The 19,780-nt window shown below is 41.4% G+C and overlaps 1 protein-coding gene across 1 annotated transcript in view; it reads right to left on the bottom strand.

Moving 5' to 3' along the window:
• Window positions 1-19,780, bottom strand: part of MYO1C (myosin IC) — a 199,566-nt gene that overhangs the window by 97,607 nt on the left and 82,179 nt on the right. Inside the window, 3 exon segments of the mRNA XM_030222087.1 lie at window positions 5,071-5,250; window positions 11,027-11,107; window positions 12,316-12,514. Coding sequence (XP_030077947.1) covers window positions 5,071-5,250; window positions 11,027-11,107; window positions 12,316-12,514 — 460 coding nt within the window.

The following is a 19,780-nucleotide window of genomic DNA, read 5'->3' as shown; positions in this document are numbered from 1 at the left end:
ACAGGCACCAGCAGCATCAGGGTGGGCAAGAAGAGGAGTGTGAGAGGGCTGGGAGTAGAGACAGAGTGAGAGGGAAGAGAAAGAAAACTGAGGCTGCAATGACAGACTGGAAAAGAGAAGACTACACCTGGATGGGGGAGGAAGGAGATTTAGGAGACTATGGGGGTCATTTTAGAAGGGCTATTCGCATTTGAGACATGCGTAAACCAGCACATCTAAGTCTTCATTTTAAAAAGCCAAGATATGCACATCTCAACGCTAAGTGTATGCAAGGGAGCATGGCTTGGGCGTGCTTTGGACAGGAAAAGAGTAGGGCAAGTTAACGTTTATTCCCCATTTCAGAAGAGGACTAAATGTCTAAGTTGGAAATTACACCTGCTACCAAGCACATTCGGGTTTTGGGAAAACTGCTCCTATTATGCAGCACTCCACTGGAACAATTTGAGGAGGTTGCCCCCTTAATCCTCCAGTGGTTCCCCACATCTCCCAAAGCCAAACCAGCAAGGGATCCCAATCTGTGATAGCACTGGGAAAATACATGTTTATATTTCTAGAGTAGCAAGATAAATATGCATGTGTTGGATTTCAACCCGTGGAAAATGTTGACTTTTTTGGATGTTTATGTCACCCACACTCAATGCATCCATTTCTCTGTATTTTAGAACAGCCCTGTACATCAGCAGATTCCGTTCTAAAATACTAGTGAAATTTGAGATGTCTTGATGTGGATTTCTCGATTTGGACTTCAAAAAACAGACCGGCAAGAGGTCTGCAAGTTTCAAAAGGAATGAAGACGTAGGAGCAGACACGACAGCTAGAAAACAGAAGACTATGGGGCTCATTTTCAAAGCACATAGGTTACTATGTAACTTTGTAAGTCTAAGTGCTTTGAAAATACACCTCTTTATTAACAAATAAATTAGTTAAAAAAGAATACCCAACAGCCGTGTTTCACCTGGCAAGGGCTGATTCAGGGGCTAAAACAAACAAAACCAATATATGAATAAGACCAAATCAAAAAATCAAATAATTGAAAATCATAATAAATCAAATATTAGTACCAGTTGAATAAATACATATATCATAACAATGAAAATGTGTAAAGTGACATAACACTAATAAAGATTAAAATGTGTTTGGGAACAAAAGCAAATTACATACCCTTATGGTGTAAGCAATTTACATCACCAAAGGCAATACTGCAGAAAACATGAATAAAAGCACATGTTAATGTTCATTCTCATCCCTGAGATAAATACATCAAGAAGTTTCTTAAAGAAAAACTACAATTTTCAAAGAACAAGTAAGCACTCATCAGGACCAACTTCCGGGGGGGGGGGGGGGGGGGGGGGGCTGCACTGCAGCACCAGGAAAACCAGCTAAAAAAAGTCCCTAACTGGAAAAAAAAAAAAGAAGAAGAACAAGAAGAAAAAAAAAAAAAAAAAGATTAAAAATGTCGTGTTCCACCTATGCATTTCAATGAAGTCATAGGGGACAACATGGCTGCCAAAACAAAAAATCTTTAACAAAATTCCTTAAAATGCACATGGAAGTCATGTCCCTTGTATTGCCAATGTACTTAAATCAACTTCTTAATTACTTTAAAAATTGCAATACAAACGCTGAAAGCAAGATTGCCACCACTACTATAAACTTGAGCATCTTTAAAAAATAAGCATTTTTATTGTAATTTCTAAAGTAATTAGCAAGTTGATTTAAGCACACGAGTAATAAAGGGACAAGTGCTCTCCATGTTTACACCTTTAGATTTTAAAAATGAGGCTTTCTGGCTATATATCCTACAAAGATTACCTCTTTGCCTCCCATGGAAAGCTTTACAACTTTTAGATCAGCTTGATAAAATATTTTATTTGGGGGGGGGGGGGATCTAAGATGCGGTTGGAGTATTTATACAGTAGCTGGCATCATGTAGGTTTGGGAATACCTTACTTAAAGTGGTATAATCAGGCATGTTTGTTGAGACACTTGAGGTACTGGGTGCTAGGTTTAGAACACTTTACGTCAATAGCGTGGCAGTGAGACCTATTTGCGCCCTGGAATCTGAATTTTCTTTTACAGACTAGATCTGATAGGTTGCCCCCTTCGATACATACTAGTACATTGTTGCAGCCACTGAGAGTCCCTTTGGAAAGAACTGATGCAATATTGGAAGCAAAATCCAAATACTAGTCATCTATTACCACTAAGGGTTAATGAGGACGTCAGTCCTGACCTGGAGTGGGATGTATTTAGCCATTGGCAGGAACTGGGTATTACGTTGATTGAACATCTATTTAACCAAGAGGGACGAGTCATTTCTTTTGTAGAGTTACAACAAAGGATGGCATTGGGTGGGGGAGGTTATTTTGCCGATATGCAGTTATATCACTATTATACACGACTGGATCAACAAGCATTATATGCTGGAATGGGAAAGAAACCAAGGACTTTTTGGAGGGGAGATGCATTGGGGATGGTGAAAGTTTCCTAGTTGCACAAGGCCTTGGTGACTCTAATGCTGTCACAGGATTACGGTCCTATCAAAGAAGCTTGGAGTAAAGACTTCGGATATCAGCTGGAGAGAGTAGATTTTCATAAGCCAAGCAGAAAAATCCTGTGGATAGTATTTGGTGCTGACTTACAGGAATGACAAGATCAAGTACTGTAAAGAGCATATTTCTCACAACTTCAAGCTTACAGAGCAGGTTGTATTACTATACCGATGTCAGAACTGTAATCAGGCGGACAATACTCTGCTTATGGAGGCTTATGGGATTCAAGGTAGAGGCTGTATATTATTAAGTAAAAGCATATATACTGGGGAAAAATGAGGTCTGCATCATTGGCTGCAAGAGATACCCTCCTCTTATTGGTACTGGAGAAACAAATTTCATGCATTAATGGTGTGGGAAGCACAGGGTGCGAACAAAACCCTAGACGACAGAAAGTATTTCTGATGGTTTGGGATTGTTATTTACAAACTTTGTTGCCAAGAGCGCATAGTATAGTGTTGAACAGGTTTCAGAATAAGACCTAACCTTTAATTTATAACCGAGGTATAATGTGAGGGAATTCTCTGCCGGGATGAGTGGGAGGGTTCTGACTGCAGTTGATATTAGCGACCGAGGAAGAGCTCAGGCCAGAGGCCATCCTATACATTTATTTTTCAAGGATGAGGCAGAGATAGATGGAGGGTAAGAAATATTTAATTCAAAATTGGGATCACAGATATGATCTCTTTCCTCATTTTTTTCCCCATTTAGGAATGGTTGAATGTTAAGTATGAGGTTGTATGCTTTGTAAAGTTGATTTTTGATATAGTCTTGCATTGTGCATTTAGATGATCCTGATTAAACTAAAATGAGACTTAAGGGTTTTTTTTCTTTGGGGGTTTTTTTTTAGTTTTTTTGATTCAGCAGCCATATTGTCTCCTATGACATCACTGAAAAGCATAGGTGGAATACATGGCATTTTTGATCTTTTTTCGTTTTTTTTTGTTTCAGTTAGAGACTGTTTTTAGCTGGCTTATATTGGAAAAGTTAATGTGGGAAATTTTTGTCCTGGTGCTGCAGTGCAAAATGCAGGTCATGTGACTTACCAATGTTTTAAGGGAAACCCCAGTCACACTAAATAGATGCTGTCCTGATGAGTGCTGCTTGTTTGTTCTTTGAAACTCTCTTTGTCTTTCATTAAGAAACTGTTTGATGTATGACGATGTATTTATCTCAAGGATGAAACTGAGCATTAATAGCTGATTTTATTCATGTTTTCTTCAGCATTGCCTTCGGTGATGTACATAAGTACATAAGTAATGCCATACTGGGAAAAGACCAAGGGTCCATCGAGCCCAGCATCTTGTCCACGACAGCAGCCAATCCAGGCCAAGGGCACCTGGCAAGCTTCCCAAACGTACAAACATTCTATACATGTTATTCCTGGGATTTGGGATTTTTCCAAGTCCGTTTAGTAGCGGTTTATGGACTTGTCCTTTAGGAAACCGTCCAACCCCTTTTTAAACTCTGCTAAGCTAACCGCCTTCACCACATTTTCCGGCAATGAATTCCAGAGTTTAATTACACGTTGGGTGAAGAAAACTTTTCTCCAATTTGTTTTAAATTTACTACACTGTAGTTTCATCGCATGCCCCCTAGTCCTAGTATTTTTGGAAAGCGTAAACAGACGCTTCACATCCACCTGTTCCACTCCACTCATTATTTTATATACCTCTATCATGTCTCCCCTCAGCCGTCTCTTCTCCAAGCTGAATAGCCCTAGCCTCCTTAGTCTTTCTTCATAGGGAAGTCGTCCCATCCCCGCTATCATTTTAGTCGCCCTTCGCTGCACATTTTCCAATTGTACTATATCTTTCTTGAGATGCGGCGACCAGAATTGAACACAATACTCAAGGTGCGGTCGCATGCTTACACCATAAAATTATGTCATTTGCTTTTGTTCCCAAACACATTTTAATGTTTATTAGTGTTATGTCACTTTGTTCATTTTTCAAAGCGTGTGTTTTTATGATATATGCATTTATTTATTTAATTTATTTATTCAGCTGGTACTGATTATGCTGTCCTTTTATGTTAATTTTTAATAATATTTGATTTACTATGATTTTCAATTACATGATTTTCTGATTTGATCTTATTCATATATTGGTTTTGTTTAACAGCATGTTTTAGCTCCTGAAGCAGCACTCACCTGGCGAAACCTGGACGTGTTGGGGCATTCCTTTTTAACTAATGTATTTGTTAGTAGTCTCCTGTTTTCTAACCATTGTGTCTGTCCCTACATTTTCATTCAATTTGTACTTCTATGTCATGTGTAAAATGAGGCTGTATACTGGGGTGGGGGTGCAGAGAAGTGAAGGATGAGAATGAGACAGTTGTATGAAAGTGGGGGCGAGGCATGTGCACTCACCAGGGAAGAGATACAAGTAAACATTTTACCTCTGCTCCTCATAATAAATTAAAGGGGCAGGCATATATGCCAAGCAAGTCTGGAAAAATTTGTTTTAATCCTGATCAGTACTGTTGGCATTCTCACTAAAGACCTGCTTTTACATACCTTTATAAGATATTGATAGTGTTGTGAATTCTTGTCCAGGCCCAGCCTCCGCAGCAAGTCATCTTCCCCTCCCTCCAGGAGCTGGTAAAAGATATGAAAGTTTCGCTCTCCATGGTTCTGATGGACTACCCGTGACTTCTCCAAGAGGTAATTCAGAATGTGCCCACCAACTGGAGCACCCTGTAAAACAGCACATAAAACTTGTAGCGATTTAGAAAAGGCAAAGCATGGGGATGATGTGGAGTTCCAATGGTGGGCACTTCTACTAACGTCCAATCCATAGCCCAGTATTTATCTTTCACTAAACAGATTTGAGCCAATGCAATTACTGGACTCTTGGAATGTCTACAAAACATATGGCTACCCATAGGAATCTTTAGGAAAAAAATGACAAAAGATGGATTTCTAAAATGAGCCAAGAAGCAGCCTGCAAAACAAAGGTCATCCCAGACAGGCTTGCCACTCTCTGTAGCAGCTAGGAACCCAGAAAAACAGAGCTGCCAATGCTAACTTAAATTAACACACTGCAAGCCCATCTGGCCACAAACTTTCAGGTATTTTATAGGATGATACTGGAAATATTAATAAAAGCTGGACCAGATTAGTTCACAGCTCATGGTGGATGAGTAAAGAATCAGCAACCTCAAGGACTGAGAGAAGCGACAAGCCACTGAATTAGGAGTTTTACTTCTAAAACTGGATTATCAGGCAGACATACTAATTAATTTGAAAAGCAGGCAGTTTGGGGAAACCTTTCTATCAGTGGGGTGTCTGAGGGCTCATGGTTGCTACATACTAGAAGCACGTGCATCTATATTTTAGTGTGCCTCAAGGGGAGCAGGTTTAAGGATGGCTGCTTTCCAGCCAAAGGACATAGTCTGTACCCTGAAGAGAAGAAAAGGACTACATGACTAAGCTGAACAGCCATCTTGAAAATCTAAGCTAAAGCCCCCCCTTTTTTTTTCAAGGTCATAGTATTTTTATTAAATTTAAAAATAGAATAGCAGAAGACAATTCAGTGTAACAGTACAACAGCATACAAACTGCAAAAATCATGTAAAGGACAGAAGAAAGAGTGGAAAGCCCTTTAATATATCTTTCTTTTCTTATAGAGATGACATCATAATTTTTCCATTGATACATGTTGGATATGTATGAATTTAGCATTCAAGCAAATACAGCTTAGTGGGTTAAAGGTGAACCCTGAAAAAACAAAAGTCTTTTGGGTCAGGAAGGGGGCAGGAGGACAGGCTATTGGAGGCTCCTGTAATAGCGGGTAGTAGAATCTCTGAGTTGGGAATCTAGATTACTGGGGTTTTTTTATATTGATTCCTACCTTCAATGGAGTTCAATGCCTTGGTTACAAAAATATATTCCACTTGAGACAAATGTGGCCAATATGGGCTTATTCTGAAATGAGCCAAAACAAAAAAATGTTGTGGAGGAAGTGGTCCTTTCCAATCTGGACTATTGTAATATAGCCTTATTGGGCCTTCCAGAGCAACAACTATCTTGAATGTAGGTTTTACAAAATGTGGCAGCCAAACTAGTTCTGGAAGGGTCCAGGTGGGAAAGGTTAACTCTTTATTTAATTGCCTCACACTGGTTGCTGGTATGTTTTTTTATGGTTTAATGGTTTTTATTCAGGAACAAACAAACCTAACATCTAACAATTAAACAAGTCCAGACAAAGACATCAAGCGGGTACATAACAATGATCAAGCATAACAGAATAAGAAGCAAAAACATTTTACAGCAAAAAAACTAGGTAACACGTGATCCCTTTTTTTTTTTGTTTAGTGAAAAAAAAACTCCCATCACCTTCCACCCTCGCCACCCTAGTTTTCGTGCAAGGTTAACAGAAACTAAGATGACCCAGCATCTGGACTCTTTTTCGTTGCTGGTATGTTTAAAATTTTGCACAGCCAGATGCCAAGTTATATGGAGTCTTATTTTGCTGTAATAATACAACCAAAATTACTCTTGAGGAATGAAGTTCTAAACACTAATAAAACCAAAAAGTACTTCACTAAGTGTCATAATTAATCTCTACATTTATTTGAAAAACTGAAGGAAAAGCCTCAGAAACTCTTAGCGGAACTAACATTCAGTGCTCTCATTCAATTTCAATCATTGGCATAAAAACCTTCTGCTTGTGTGGCTATTGTCTTCAAAACTTTAATTATTCAAAGTAGAAATTCAGATCAAAGATAGCACTTAACTTGGTGTTCAAATGGCAGTGTGCATGCCCTCAGAGTCAACTCCAACTGTGGCCAGCGTTTGTCAGTGTCATCACTGCTGCATCAGGGAAAATCAGGCATTCACTGCACATTTAACTGCTTCTGATTCTGTGAACACCAATATGGTGAAGACACCGAGAAATGCTGACCACTGTCAGAATTGATTCCAAGGGCATGCACACTGCCATCTGAACACTAAGGGGGTCTTTTGCAAAGGTGTGGTAGCATTTATAGCACATGCTAAATGCTAAAGACACCCACAGGAATATATGGGCGTCTCTAGCATTTAGCGGGTGCCAAAAACACTACCGTGGTTTAGCAAGGGGCCCTATAAATTAAGTGCTATCTTTAAGTTTCTACTTTCTACCTGCTGTGAATCAATTTTGTTTACAAAAGAATAGGTGGGGGGGGGGGGGAAGGACTATTACAGGGATGGTACCAGAGTCTTGGAATTTACCATCACTGGAATTGTGCTGAATATCCTCTTACAGACTTTTCTGTCATATAATGCAGACCTGGTTGTTTGAGAAATTGTTGGCTAGATTTTAAGTGTTTACTATTGATTATGATATTATGCACATATTTCATAATCCTCTTGAGCTGTTGGTTAAGCAAAGAATAAAATTTCGAATAAAAAACTAAATTTTCTAATATTTCTGAGCAGCAGTACACAATAAACTTTACATAATGTAAGTTTTATCCTGGCTAGACCCAAGGCTTCTAGTCAACTCAGGAGGAGATTATTATTGCCCCAGGTACAAAAACAAACAGATTGTGAGCCCAGTAGGTACAGAGAAAGTATCTGCATAGAATATGTAAATCGCTTTAGTTGTATGACAGAAAGGCGGTATATCAAGTCCATGATCCTAAACCTTTTTATTTTTAATCACCAGTTCCCAGCTCCGAGCAAAGAACACAAATAAAAACAATTATAAATAAACAAATCAGAGCAAAAACAGCAATTCTAATCAAAAACATTAAAACAAAAAAATTAATCTAAAAATCAAACAATTCCATCATTTGTTGCCAAATCCGAACATACAATATGCCACATAAAAGTGAACAGAGCGCCAAGATGGAAGTTTAATTAAAAGACTAGATGAAAGTAAATGGGATTTTAAAGAAATGTTTCTAGATGAAGGCCTAGGATCTGGTTTATACAAGCCTGTGTTCACTGTAAGAGGGCACCCGAGGTAAAAAGTAATTTCCTGACTATAAGTGAATTCCTTCTAAATGGCAGTAAATAAATCCAAATAAATAAAATTAAAAATATAAATGATTATCACAAGCATAGCTGGAAGGTTTTTCCGCCAAATCAAGTGATACCTGACCAAGCAAATCCTAAATTTTAAAGGCAGGCAGCGTTAAAATGTGATCTAAATCAAACTGGGAGCCAATGAAAATCAGCTAAAATTGCTACCACCACACCCAAAAATCAATCTAGCAGCTACATTTTGGATCATCTTCATGTCCTTTAAATATGGAAGTTCCATAGACAGAAATTTACAATAATCCACTGGATAACTAAAGATCAAACAATCATTTGAAACTGGGAGCAGGACATATGTTTTCACAGAACTGACAACGCACAAGTGTATCAAGTTTTTCTACAAACCTAAGGAATATGATTCCCAAAATTAAAATGACATCAAGATCATGCCCAAGAGTTTGGCCTGAGATTTTAAAGGCAGAATAGTTCTATTCAAAATAACCTAGACATCACCATTACGAGACAACAGGGTAAGGTTTAATGTATTTGGGGAAAGTTAAGAAAAACAGTAGAAAATGTAAACTGAGGGGCATTACAAGGTGATCTATATGTCTATTTTGAGAAAGTCTGCACAAATATACCTAGCTGTGTATTGTGAATAAGCCCTTATGGCTTATTTTTGTTGTTTCTTAATAAAAACAGCAATGATTAGAAAGAAAATCAGTCTACCACATTTCTAACTTATGTATGTCTCAAAACCAGAGAATTTTAACCAATAGTTATTCCCAAGATCCTTAGAAAATGCCATGAGAAGGAGATCAATGGTGGACTGAGCCCAGCATCCTCTCCCTGATAGCAGCCAATCTAAGCCGCTTGGAAGAACCTAGCTGATCTTAATAGGAAAGCCCTTCCCCTACAGGATAGGAATGAAAGCAAACATTTTAAATAACTAACATGGACACTGTGGGCAGTTAATAAGCTAATGCAGAATGAGAAACTTTATAATCTGTCCTGGCACTCCTTTTTATCTTGAGCCCACTTAAAAACAGGAATTGCAAACAGGGCTTCAAAAATCTGCTCACCTGAGACAAGTGGATTCTTATAGGTGGTAAGGGGCCCAGAGAAAGGGACTGCATGTTGAACTTCAAGGAGAACACAGGCTGTCCTTTGGGAGGGGAGGGGAGGGGAGCAGACAGAAGAGAAGATAACCATGGGCTTCATAGTGATGAGCAGAAAAGGAGGTGAGAGTAGAGGATGGCAATGAGAGATTTGCAGAACACATAGAAACAGAAACTAACAGCAGATAAAAACCATATGGCCTAGCCAGTCTGCCCAATCATACTAACTACTAAATTCTGCAATCTCTTCCTCTCCCTTGGAGATCCCTCTCTGGTTGTACCACACTTTCTTGAATTCCAGGGAGGAGTGAAGAACAGTGACTGCAGGAGAGTAAATGCAGGAAATGGCAGCACAGAGATGTCAAGAGGCTGAGGGGAGGGTCTGAACAGGAGACAGTGTAGACAGCATGAGAGTCATGGTCAATTTTCAAAAAAAAAAAAAAATGCTTAGCTCTTTACTTAAGCACTTAAGTTTTAGGATCTTAAGTTAGCACTTCTATGTTAACATCTTTTTCCACACTCTCTCTCTCTGCCCTCATTAGCATCCACTTTTTAGTAACTAAGGGGTCGATATTTAGCCAAGGGCACTCAGTGCTTTGCTGACTGAGGCTGGTGTTATGCCCGGAAATTCAATGCCGGGCCATATATGGGCTCCGGCATTGAATTTCCAGGTTCACAGAGCCAGTGAAACCATAGCCGGTTAAGTGCAATATTTAGCACTTAAGGGTTATGGCAAACCGCATAAAAGTCTGTCCTATTTATGCGGTTACCTTGGCCGGTTAAAGTGCTGAATATCGGCCCTTAACTGGCCAAGTGCTGACTGCTCCCAGAACACCCACAAAATAGCCAGCTTGGGCTCTAACCAGATATTTTCAGCAGCACTAACAGGTTAAGAGTCGTTGAAAATGAGCACTTAGCCCTGAACAAGCGATTTAATTGGCAAGGAGCCGTTTCTGGTCAGTTATATTGCTGTGCATATCAACCACTCATATTTTTAAATGTTTAATGAAACAGGTACCTAAAATTGGTGGGGGATGATCAGCTCTAATCAATTGTCAAATGGATCTCAATGTTTCTGCTATGCTTCTGTTATTATTGATGCTCGATACACCATCTTTCTGTGGTACAATCAAAGTGGCTTACATATTATATACAAGTACCATTAGCCAAATTATCAAGATACACCCCCACTTAGCAAATACATTTTGCTTGAAACATTTAAAATCTCACCATTCCAATCACGTTCTGCCAAAGCTGTGAGAAATGAGGATATCACCATCTTATCAACTTTAAGTCTCCTGATTTTCTAGGACCCTCTGATCTTCTGTTTTGGGTTTTGCATAAGTCAAGGATGTGATTAAAGATTCAGATCTCATTAAGACCCTTACCTTATAGTCAAATTGCACATCCATGTATTTCCCAAAACGGCTAGAGTTGTCATTCCGAAGAGTTTTGGCATTTCCAAAAGCCTAAATAATTAGTACAAAAAAAACAAACAAACAGATCATTTCTAGAAGAAAACACAAGTATAAAACAGGAAAAGGTAAAAACAAAGTTTAAGACCATGGATGAGATGGGGAGTATGCTCTACAGCAACAGATCTTGTTATAATCATAAATACATTTTTTGCCATCCCCATATTCTTAGGAAATTATTTAATATGGGGGTACTTTTCAAATGGCCTGCACTGGGAAAAGTGTGTGCCAGTTTTCAAAGGGAAAGTCTGTGTGCACGCTCCCTTTGAAACTTGCTGATTTTCTTAAACAAGTACCTGCATGAAAAACAATGTACATCTATGTAAGCCACATTGAGCCTACAAATATGTGGGAAAATGTGGGATACAAATGTAACAAACAAACAAACAAATAAATAAATAAATAAAGTGTAGCCTTTGTGAATTACTTCCTTCCCCATTCTAAGAATGACCCTGGAAATACCTCCTTATTTGGTACATTGCTGCACACAGAATGGACGCCTGCATTCTGTAAGGCTTCCTGAATATATCTAGGATAACTCCATGTTGTTCCCTTACCACTGTGAACCGTTGAAACTTAGATTTTCTCAGTGAATAAATGTAGATATCGTCCACGATGAAATAACTTTGAGATGGCTATAATGTCAACATCTTCAAACAATACATTTAGACTCTTTAAAGTATGTTTTATTTGTATAGACAACCTGCAAAGCATTGATGGGGGTAATTTGGAATCATCTGCCTCTGTATGGTCTTTATTTAAATGCACCTGGACTACTCCAGCCTTTAACTTCAGCATTTTGCCAGTATCTTTTAAATATAACCATTCAAGCAATTGTAAGCTCCCTGACCACCACCCCCCCCCCCACTACACCATGACCTAGTTTGAAATCAGCACATCAGTTTAAGTACTTAATCTTGATGTACTGATAGCTTATAATAAAGGCTAACTAGTTTCTCTTAGCCTCTCCCACTAACCAAACCTTGAGGGGCAGAGGGTGCTGCCCACAACAGAAATTTGTGGAGACATTGCAATGTTTTAATGCTTACAAAACTATATGCACCTCTCAGGTAAAGCTGTGAACAATTTTCAGTTAATGCCAAGGTAGGAAAGGAATAAGCAGTATTTGTTTTAGGTAGGAAGTGACCTGTTCCTGGAGGCAGAGCATGTACTTAAAAACTATGTGCAAAACTGGCGAGTACCTCAAGGATTGGGTTAGACTGTAGCAGACGGTCCTTGATGGTTTCTACACGGTCACTGACGGGACAGGTCACAGCATAGTACTGCAGAATCTTTTTGGTGGCCTCAGTCTTGCCAGAACCACTTTCTCCTGATATCAAAATGCACTGATCTTTCCTCTCTGTGCGCAGGGAACGATATGAGTTGTCAGCAATGGCATAACTAAAACAATCAAGAAACACAAAGACAAATTAAGCCAGTATCCAAGAAGGAATTCATCTTCCAGCTAGAATGACTTTAGCTTTTTGCCTGAGAAGCAAGTCTTCACTTCAGCATTCAATCACCCATCCCGCCCAAGAGAAAGTCCCACAGCATGTCTGCCACACAAATCAATAAAACCTGAGTGGCAGTTCAAAACAAAGTTTAAAAATATTTAAATCTGAATGCCCAACTACAAAATGTTTGATGGGAGGCATCCTTCAAAAGTATAACAGTACAATATGGTTAATTTCCTTTCCTTTAGTCCAGCTTTACCATCCTTAACAACCAGGTGTTATCCCTTCCTGCCAGCACCATGCCCCTGAACCACTGCAACTTAAATAATCACTTTTTTTTAAACAACACTGAAGAGAAAGACAGAGAACCCCAGGAGTCCTGGCAGCCATAGTCTTCAGTGGGAGAGTCTAAGGATGGTACAGCCAGACTAAAAGGAAAGGAAATTAAGAGGTATGACTAAATTAGAGGATTGTGAAAAATTGCAAGATGACCTTACGAGACTGGGAGACTGGGAATCCAAATGGCAGATGATGTTTAATGTGAGCAAGTGCAAAGTGATGCATGTGGGAAAGAGGAACCTGAACTATAGCTACATGATACAAGGTTCCGTGTTAGGAGTCACTGACCAGGAAATGGATCTAGGAGTCATCGTTGACGATACTTTGAAACCCTCTGCTCAGTATGCTGCGGCGGCAAAGAAAGCAACTAGAATGTTAGGTATTATTAGGAAATGAATGGAAAATACAAAATGAGAATGTTATAATGCTTTTGTATCGCTCCATGGTGCGACCACACCTTGAATATCGTATGCAATTCTGGTCACTGCATCTCAAAACAGATATAGTGGAATTAGAAAAGGTACAGAGAAGGGCGACGAAAATGATAAAGGGGATTGGACAACTTCCCTATGAGGAAAGGCTGAAACAGCTAGGAGAAAAGACAGCTGAATGGAGATATGATATAAAATAATGAGTGGCGTGGAACAGGTAGACATGAATCGCTTGTTTACTCTTTCCAAAAATACTATGACTAGGGGGCACACAAATAATAAATTTAAAACGAATCAGAGAAAATATTTCTTCACTCAACGTGTAATTAAACTCTGGATTTCGTTGACAGAGAATGTGGTAAAAGCAGTTAGCTTAGCGAGATTAAAAAAAAAAAGGTTTGGATAGCTTCCTAAAAGAAAGTCCATAAGCCATTATTAAAATATACTTGGGATAAGAAGCATAAAATGTATTGTACCATTTTGGGTCTTGCCAGGTACTTGTGACCTGGATTGGCTACTGTGATGCTTCATAAAGGAATGAAGGGACAACCACATAACCGCCCAACAGATGTCACCAGAGTGACAGTCCAAGCTTCCACTCACAAGGTCGACTACATCCTAGTCAAGTGAGCCCTCAAACCTGGCAGGCACTTTTGTGCTCCTGCAAATGTAAGCAGCCTGAATAGAGGCCTTAGATGCTGCCTGATCTTTTCCATGACTCCAGGAAGGACAAAAAGATGAACGAGTTTTGCCTCACGGCTCTCCTGCACATTTAACAGAATCCTGTGGATGGCCAGCTTGTGAAGCCTCCTGGAAACAAAATTGGAGCCCCCATGCATAAAGGAGGGAAGGTAGCCCTCCTGATTCATATGGAAGGGGAAGATCACTTTAGGAAGAAAAGAAGTAACAGTGCACATGGACACAGAATCCTCTAAGAAAGAGCTAGGGATCCTGATACAATAGACCCCTGAAGATCAGATACCCTTTCCTGGCTGAAGTTTAGATAACGTTTGGTAATTACTTTACGATTTCTATTTTTGGTAGTATACTCCACTATCTGGGACACATATGTTTGTATTTTTACTCATGTGTATACATGTATGTATTTTAGGTTTGCTATATTTCTTCTGGATATGTTTTAATTCATGTTTGTTAATATAGAACCTTGTGTTTTTATCGACTCCTGATGCAGCCCAAGTTGCCAAAACATAGGCCCGTGTCGAGTCGTGTATGACTTATAGCTTGGAATAAACTCCCTGAGCCCATACACCAAGCCCCCTCCCTGCCCATCTTCAAATCCTTGGTCAAAGCCCACCTCTTCAATGTCACTTTCGGCACCTAACCATTGTACCTCTATCAAGGAAATCTAGACTGCCCCCAATTTGATTGACTGCACTTTTTGTCCTTTAGATTGTAAGCTCCTTTGAGCAGGGACTGTCCTTCTTTGTTAAATTGTACAGCGCTGCGTAACCCTGGTAGTGCTTTAGAAATGTTAAATAGTAGTAGTAGTAGTTAGTAGTAGTAGTATCTTTACTTGATGAAATTGCCACCAGAAAAAAACATTTTCAGAGTAAGGGCCTTAACCGAAGTCAACATGAGAGGCTCAAAGGGAAGACCAGAAAGAACATTCAGCACAAAGTTCAAATCTCAGGAGGGAAGCGATGTTCAAACAGAGGAGACAAGCAGCAAATGAGCAACCCCTTTCAAAACCCAAGCAATGTCCCCATGAGCGGAGAGGAAGAGACTCGGATCTTGCTATAAAAGCAGGAAAGAGTGGTCAGCTGAACCTTTAGTGAGCTCAGCAGCTGCCCCTGGTCAAAACCCTGCTGTAGAAACCTGAGAACTTTGGTAATCTGCACCTTCCAAGGGGAACGCAAGCGCTAGCAAACCAGCTTTCAAAGACCTTCCAAACCTGTATATAGGCCAGGGACATGCCTTAAGCAAAGTGGCAATCACTGTGGGTAAAAACTCTCACTTTGCTAAGCATAGCCTCTCAAGGGTGAAACAGTAAGAGAAGTGATCTGGACCTTCCATCTCCAACGAACCTGAGCAATTTTCGGCCACTAGGAAGACGAACCAGGTCCACAAACTACAGCCCGCAAGGACAATCTGATGCCACTAGTACCACTACATAGAGATGGCATGCAATCCTGCAAAGTACCCAGCCTATCAGAGGCCACATGGGGAAGACATACAAGGTCTCGTCCCTGGGCCACAGCAGAACCAGAGCATCTATCCCTTGAAAGGCCATTTCTATCCAGCGGCTGAAAAAGTACTCCACTTTTGCATTGCTGCTTGAGGCCAAATACCAGCTGCTCCACTGGTTCAGGAGGACCTGAAAAGCCGCCTGCCCCAGCTTCCAATTCCCTGGATCCAGAAAAGGCCAATTGAGGAAGTCTACCTGAACACTGTCTTTGCCAGCAATGTGGACTGACAACAGGACTGGCAAATTCATCTCCTCCCAGCGACAGGAAGGAGGAGTCTCCACAGACATCTGGGCACTCCCCCCAGAGCTCATTTTGGTCCATTACAGGAGGGGCACAGGAAATCAGCAGCTGTACTGAGCTGCCGACTCCTGCAGGTCATGCAGCACCGGCCAGCTGGCCGAGTCCTGCAAGTAATGCAGCATCAGCCAGCTGGCATACTCGGCCATATGGCCAGTGCAGTAAGACCTGCTAGTCTGCAAAGGCCGACCATAGCCTGGGATTCTGGTGTTACTGCCGTCCCCTTGCTTGCTCCTCCAGGTGTGCTGTCTCTCTAAAGCTGCAAAGACAGCTTCCGGTTTCTTTAGTGTTTTTTCTTTACTGCTTAACTTCCTATGCAGGGGACAGGCTAAACCAGGAAAATTGGGCCAATTTGTTTACCTGGAGTTGTAGGGAAACCCCAGAAGGTGAAAGGGCAGCAGGGTGGGTATATGGGGACCCACACCCCTTATGGCAGGGCCCCATAGGGTCAAGCTGTAAACCTCAACCAGTGATCACCTACAGCAGATGTCTGGGAGCAGCAGAGACCACCTCTGCACTTTACTAGGTTTGGTCTGTGGATGCAGAAACCTGGGAGCCAGCCGTTAAGTTTGACCAAGCTTTGAGGCAAAGGCCTGTACTGCTGATAGTTAGGCCAGGGACCACGAGTACATGCCTGAACAACCTACCCTGTGCTAGAGGTGGGAAACACTGGAACTTTCCTACAAGCACCAGAAGGTTATACTGGTGATGTCACTGGGAAAGATCACATCTCTCTGCTGGCAGGAAGGGATAACACCTGCTTGTTAAGGATGGCACAGCTCAGACACTGCAGACAGACAGAAGAACAGAAAACCTTGCGGGTCGCAGAAAGCAAGTCAATCACAGAGAGGGTGACAAAAGAAGGTGCAGAAGGCGATGTCCAAGACACTCACAGGCCAATTCTCACAACCTACCGACAGCGGTAACGCAAGTTAGGGCAGGAATAGTGCACATATAAATCTGCACAATGCTCAGACGGCTGTAGCATGGGAAACAAAACGTGTGGCAGAGATGACTGCAAATTGTATCTAAATGTAGTCAAATGTATGTTAATGATGTCCTTTTCTATGCCTTTCCACTGCTCAGAGAAACAGCGCACAAACCAACACTGTTCTTACCGCTGGGGAAAAAAAAAAGGCTAGCTCTGAGCTGGTGGTGGAAAGTTTAAAGAGAGAATTTCTTTTGATTTCCAGTTTAAAATTTGCCAGTTTTGATTTCTTTTGAAAGCAGAAGAAAACCCATGAAAGCCTGTAAGCGCTTGAGAAAAATGTTCACGAGGCCAGGCAAATCCGAAAGTGAAAGCACAAATTGGTGCCCATTTTTTGTACTTAAATAGAAGCCTTCCAAGTTTAAAAAAATGAAAACCTTATATTTAAGGGCGCAGAAGACTGGTGCTGATGTGTGCTGTATGTTTGGGTTTGTGTCTGGCTCGTGTGCACAAGAGCTGTGCTTACCATGAAACTCTTCTGCACATGAGCCAAGCACATTCTTCTGAGTGTGCATATAATTTGAATATCATTTCCTTTGACCACTGGAGAGCTATTTTGCTGCACTGTTCTGGCACAATGGAGTGTGTGCTGTTAGCTATAACATAGGAGTTCTGATTATCAGCCTGCAAGGAAGCCAATAGTTTAAGATTCCTAATGTGCAGACAGATAGTCTACCCTTTCCGCTTTGCACTTAGACACAAGTAGGCTATTTTTCTATACAAAGTTAGTTGCACGATACTGCCATATTTAAGCTGTTAATAGAAAAATTAGGACTGGCTGAAAGTGCTATACACAAAACAGGAGATTAAAATTATTATTCTATGTACAATGGATCACCGTCAGATGGAGCTCAGACCTAACCAAAACAGGCTAAGGAAAACAATTCAAAAATTAACAAATATCAAAACTTGAAATTAAGTCAAATTCTTCAATAACTTGGAAGCCATCTAAATGTCTAAGGATTCCACACACCCCAATTCCATCTATGCCCTGCCTCACTTCCCCTTCCCACTCACTTCAGAATCCAGTGCTTTCCAAATCAGTGCCTGAGCGGTGATTGGCTCAGGCACGGACAGGAAGGGTAACATTAAAATTAAAAGGCAAGCTTGCCATAGTATTTTTTCTGTCCTGTTTCGACCCCCAAACAGCACACAAAATCATCTGACCCCGTTCCCTCCCACCCCCTGACAAAAGATAAAAAGAGACTTCCTGTGGCAACCCTCTCCCGATGTGGGGACAGAGGGAAAGGAGATGGGCTCAATGCTAACCATGGAGTTCTATGTCAGCCTTAGACCTGGTGATAGGTTTCTGGCATTGAACCCCATGATACGCATCAGCGCACATCCCTAAATTACTGCAGGTAGCTAATCAGCTATTTAGCATACATTTTAATATGCTGTGTGCTAATGTCTACTGAGGGAGCGCAGAAGCCCCTTTAGCACACAACGACCATTAAACTGCTTGTTAAGCGCGCGCTGTAGCTTTCTGCATCAGCCCCAAGGATTCCAGTCAGCAACAGCTAGGTTCTGCAAATCTTAATGAGACAGCTAGCATGAGAGCTCTTACGTGATTGGCATTTAGATGCAACAGTAATGTAGTCTAGAGCAGTGGATCTTTAAACCTGTCCTGGGGGACCACCAGCCAGTCGGGTTTTCAGGATATCCCTAATGAATATGCATGACTACTATTACTACTACTTAGCATTTCTATAGTGCTGCCAGGGTTACGCAGCACTGTACAAGTTTAACATGGGGAAGGACAGTCCCTGCTCAAGAGAGCTTACAATCTAAAGGTTACAAACTATGTAGTCAGTGTAGGTAGCATGAATGGGGAAGGTGGTTAGGCGCCAAAAGCAAGGGAGAAGAGATGGGCCTTAAGTAAGGACTTGAAGATGGGCAGGGAGGGCGCTTGGTGTATGGGCTCGGGAAGTCTGTTCCAGGCATAAGGTGATGCGAGGCAGAAGGGGCGGAGTCTGGAGTTAGCGGTGTTGCAGAAGGGTACAGATAGGAGTGATTTGTCCTGAGAGCGGAGGTTATGGGCGGGAACATACGGGGAGAGGAAGGTAGAGAGGTAATGGGGGGCTGCAGATTGAGTGCATTTGAAGGTCAATAGGAGAAGCTTGAACTGAATACGGTAGCGGATCGGGAGCCAGTGAAGTGACTTGAGGAGAGGGGTGATATGAGAGTATCGGTTCACGCGGTAGATAAGACGTGCGGCGGAATTTTGGACAGCTTGAAGGGGGGATAGATGGCTAAGCGGGAGGCCAGCAAGAAGAAGGTTGCAATAGTCAAGACGAGAGGTAACGAGCGAGTGGACGAGGGTTCGGGTGGTCTGTTCAGAGAGGAATGGGCGAATTTTGCTAATATTATAGAGGAAGAAGCGACAGGTCTTAGCAGTCTGCTGGATATGGGCCGAGAAGGAGAGGGAGGAGTCGAAGATGACTCCGAGATTGCGGGCTGAAGAGACGGGGAGGATGAGGGCGTTGTCAACAGAGACAGCAAGTGGGGGAAGAGGAGAAGAGGGTTTGGGTGGAAAGACAAGGAGCTCAGTCTTTGCCATGTTCAGTTTCAGATGCCGGTTGGACATCCAGGCAGCAATGTCTGAGAGGCAGGCCGAAACTCTGGCCTGGGTTTCGACTGTGATGTCGGGAGTGGAGAGATAAAGCTGGGTGTCATCAGCATAGAGATGGTACTGGAAACCATGTGATGAGATCAGCGAGCCCAGAGAGGTGTAGATCGAGAAAAGGAGCGGTCCAAGGACAGATCCTTGGGGAACCCCAACAGAGAGCGGGATGGGGGTGGAAGAAGAGCCATTAGAAAATACTCGGAAGGTGCGTTGGGAAAGATAAGAAGAGAACCAGGAGAGGACGGAGACCTGGAACCCGAATGAGGACAGTGTGTCAAGAAGTAAATTATGATTGACGGTGTCAAAGGCGGCAGATAGGTCGAGG

This window comes from Microcaecilia unicolor, chromosome 13, assembly GCF_901765095.1.
Source record: "Microcaecilia unicolor chromosome 13, aMicUni1.1, whole genome shotgun sequence".
Classification (NCBI taxonomy): domain Eukaryota; kingdom Metazoa; phylum Chordata; class Amphibia; order Gymnophiona; family Siphonopidae; genus Microcaecilia; species Microcaecilia unicolor.
This window is presented reverse-complemented; position numbering and strand designations above follow the sequence as displayed.